This window comes from Limulus polyphemus, unplaced genomic scaffold (assembly GCF_000517525.1).
Source record: "Limulus polyphemus unplaced genomic scaffold, Limulus_polyphemus-2.1.2 Scaffold990, whole genome shotgun sequence".
NCBI lineage: Eukaryota > Metazoa > Arthropoda > Merostomata > Xiphosura > Limulidae > Limulus > Limulus polyphemus.
The window spans coordinates 245,157-248,951 of NW_013666600.1; the positions used below are offsets into that span (position 1 = coordinate 245,157).

Consider the following 3,795-nt stretch of genomic DNA (forward strand, 5'->3'; position numbering starts at 1 on the left):
TGTTTGTTTTCACTAAACTTTATATTTTATCTGATATTTTCTCTAATCTAACTCTATACAATGTTGTTCAATTTGACCGACCTCCTACCCAAAGTAATTTTAAACTTGTAACAGTATACATATAGTTACACTAAAATTTTATTGTTTTATTTCCCTTGGAACTGTGTCTAAATACTATTGGCACCATTGTAAGTTGTAAATCACTTGGGGAACATGGAGGTCACATTATGCTATCAATTTACGTTACCCACTAGCTGCTCATGTATGTCCCTTATGAAACATTTTTATTATATTATTATTTATTTTACCTAATCTAACCTTAAATAACCTCAAGAGATCAATATTTTTACATTTTAGTTACTTCTATAATATAAATAAAGAACAAACATGAACAACAAGAAATAAAGTACTTACCCAAATTTTCTTTTTTCTTGCTGTCAATTGTTGATGACACTTAACCCTAATTTTTTTTATACTTATGGTAATAATGCACTAAATAATTTTTATTTAATTAAATAATGCACCAAAAAACATAGAATTATAACATGCAAAAAGCAGACAATTTCCCCTAACTATCACAGTTTTTCTAGTTTTCTAACTATGCAACAAGAGCTGTTACAAATTCATCCAAGCTCATCGTTATCTTTCCCATGGGAACAAAGCTTGTACTAACAGTGAAATTGACAATTTTCCATTTAGAAAACATTATACAATATGTCATTTGATAGATCAAAACATTGGCTTTCTATTGGTTATAGATAATACAGAATTAAATGTATGAGAGAACTAGTTAACAAATCCTGAAAAAGAGGATATGACAGGTGGGTGTGGCAAGAGGGGTCTGATTTTCTATTTGATAGCTCTGTAACCAAACAAAAGTGAAGGCTATAAAAATTATGGTTTGTCTGAGTAATGACAATTTTCTAGTGAATAATTTACATTTAATTTTGTACTTATTCGAGGGGTGGTGGATAAAATATAGAAGAGAAGATGCATAGATAAAATGTGTCACGTGTCATACTAGGGAAAATTCTGGATTTTTTTAAATATTGCCATATAAAATCAAGAACTTAAAACTTCTATTCTATTAAAATATGGATTATTATCTAAGATTTTATGCTATACTAATTGGTATAACATAAACAAAAATTAAATAAATAAAATTTTGAATGTAAGTCACTAAAACCTTGTGACATGCACAGTAAAGGATGCACATTGCAACAGGGTTAAAACACACTCATGTACACTTTTCCATCTTAAAAAATTATTCCAAACATTATCAGAATAACAATTATTGAACTGAATTTTTGAAATACACAGATTTACAGCTTGATGGCAGAATAAAAAAACATTTATAGTTAAAAAAGCAAGTTATTTTATGTACAAACCTAACTTTAATGATAAGATAATCATCACATTAAAAGAATGCTAATTAATTCTACCAAAGTTATATTAATAAAACTTACCAACACTGTAAATTTTCCTGTTTCTAATTCACTCTTTAAAGGTTCATTTATGGGATCAAACCTAATAAGTCCTTCTCTAACTCGTGTTATCTGCAAGATAATACAAACACTCCAGGTCATAAATTCAGCCTTCTAAAATTTATAAAGTTTTAATAAATGATATAAAATTAGAGAATTCCTGCTTAGACATCTAAAATTAATGTTCAATATTTATTGATTAAAATGCTTTAACTTTACTCCTCAAAAGAAATTAATTTTACAAAACCCAGAAAACTGATGATAGCAGTCACTTTCAAATAAAAACTCACATAACACAATTATAGATTAGTTCTTCATCTTATACTAGGTGCAGATCATCTTGTGAATAAGCCAATTTCTTAAATGTATAACATAAATTTTTATCAAACAAGATAAGTACCTATGTTTCTAAATAATCAAATATTCTACTTTCTGGCTTGTTAGTTTCATCTATTTACCAAATTTTGGAATCATAAAGAAAAGAAACTGTAATTTCAAGTTTATTGTTGAGTGAAAAACATAAATGCAGCTATGTTCAGAGCAGTCACTTTTCTTGCTGATACTTTTAACAAAAACTATGCATGAAAGATACAGATATATTAACAAATTATATTTTTTCTGACCTCATGAACTTCATATAGAGCTAGTGCTCTGTGAACATCAAACTTTCTGGCCATCATAAACTTGACAGCTGTGTTCCACGACAGGGGTCCAGCATTCCGTCTAAGTCTTAGATCATTGACAGTTTCAATAAACTCTTTTACTGCCTAAATAACATACAGTAAAAATAAAAACTGTTAAAGATTATTGCTATCCTGAACAGCGGATTATATCAGAGTGAAAGTAACACTTATGCTGTGAAAGGTAAACAATGGCTCTCACATTTTTATTGTCAAGTTTTATCATGACCAAGAAACCATTTAACAAACTTTAGTGAGAGATTACTAACAATATTAAACCTGTAATTGACTGTGAAGTTTATTTTATTTGCTCAAAGAAATGCTGTATACTTTTCACCATTTCCAATTTTGTATTTAAGAAATACCTGTAATTTAGCTGCAAAGAAGGTTTACAACTGTCTTATACTGTCCAAATGATACAAAGTACCACAAAATAAAGGTACTACAGACATAATATGCTTTACTTTTATTATAGGTATGTACTCCTTATCTTATGAACACACACATACAAAGTAGTTTAGTTTATTAATTGTCCTATTCTAGCAAGTCTGCACATTCCATACTTGCACAAATGAAACAGCTATAAGTTATGTACATAGTGTTATAGCTGCAAATACTCTTTTCAGTCACAGATATTTGTATACATAGTATTGATTTATTTAGAGCTTCACTCTTAGTATTTTAATGTTCTGATATTTTACTGAGCTCATTAAACACAGCACTACCTTAAAAGACAATACATATTTACTCATTCTCATCAGTGTCAATGTGTGTCATAACTTTTTTTTTTAAATATAGTCTTGCACAAACTTCTAATATGGAACTTGTTACTTTAAGAGACAGTGCTTAGCAATAAAAGTTTGCTATATAAATAAAAGTGACAAAACAGATTTACAGATGTATTGGTCTTTTTTATATTGTGATTCATTTTACATTTAAATGTTGTACACAAACATTTTATTAATGATGAAAGAAATGTGAAATAATTCTAATCTAGTTTTTAAACTGCTTCAAAGCTTTGAAACTGTTTTTAATCGAAAGTTTGTTTCCAAAAATTCCAGGCCCGATATGGACCCCAAGGACAAATAACTGATGTGAGAATAATGAATTGGTTTAAATTTTGTAAATACTAACCACAAAGTTAAGTGTAATTTATATATTTGTTTGCTCCTCATGAAGGAGTGTGATTATTTCAAAAATAAATGTGAAATACATATTTTTGAATTATATAAATTTAGTTCAATTTTGTATTACTGAAGTATTTTTTTGCTTATTTAGTCAAAGTAAAAAAGACAATATGATTAAATGCTTACTGGAAAACTCATGAAAATAATTTTGGCAGTTCTTAAAAGAAAGAAGACTGTAAGCTGTTAGCTTCCTAGTCTAGACTAGAACACTGAATTACAAAAGTATTAATACATTTAAGGACTTTTGTTTTTGTAGGTGTAAAAGGTCACAGTCATGATATGGAATCAGCTTTTAGCATGTAATGGATCTAAGTTTCAAATGGACAGCAACTGCCTGTGGTAGAAACCTACAAATGTAGAGGACAACATTTCGAAAGTCTTCCGCATTTCGTCTTCAGGCGGAAGACTTTCGAAACGTCTTCCTCTACATTTGTAGGTTTCTAC

The 3,795-nt window shown here is 28.7% G+C and overlaps 1 protein-coding gene across 2 annotated transcripts in view; it reads right to left on the reverse strand.

Annotated features, from left to right (window-relative positions):
• The window catches only part of LOC106461578 (tyrosine-protein phosphatase non-receptor type 9-like), a 72,039-nt gene that overhangs the window by 52,951 nt on the left and 15,293 nt on the right, over window positions 1-3,795 (reverse strand). For both annotated transcript variants that reach the window (XM_022388581.1, XM_013921420.2), the window contains exons 3-4: window positions 2,108-2,251; window positions 1,467-1,556 (exon numbers count right to left, since the gene is read on the reverse strand). In XM_022388581.1, coding sequence (XP_022244289.1) covers window positions 1,467-1,556; window positions 2,108-2,251 — 234 coding nt within the window. The remainder of the gene's footprint in view (window positions 1-1,466; window positions 1,557-2,107; window positions 2,252-3,795) is intronic.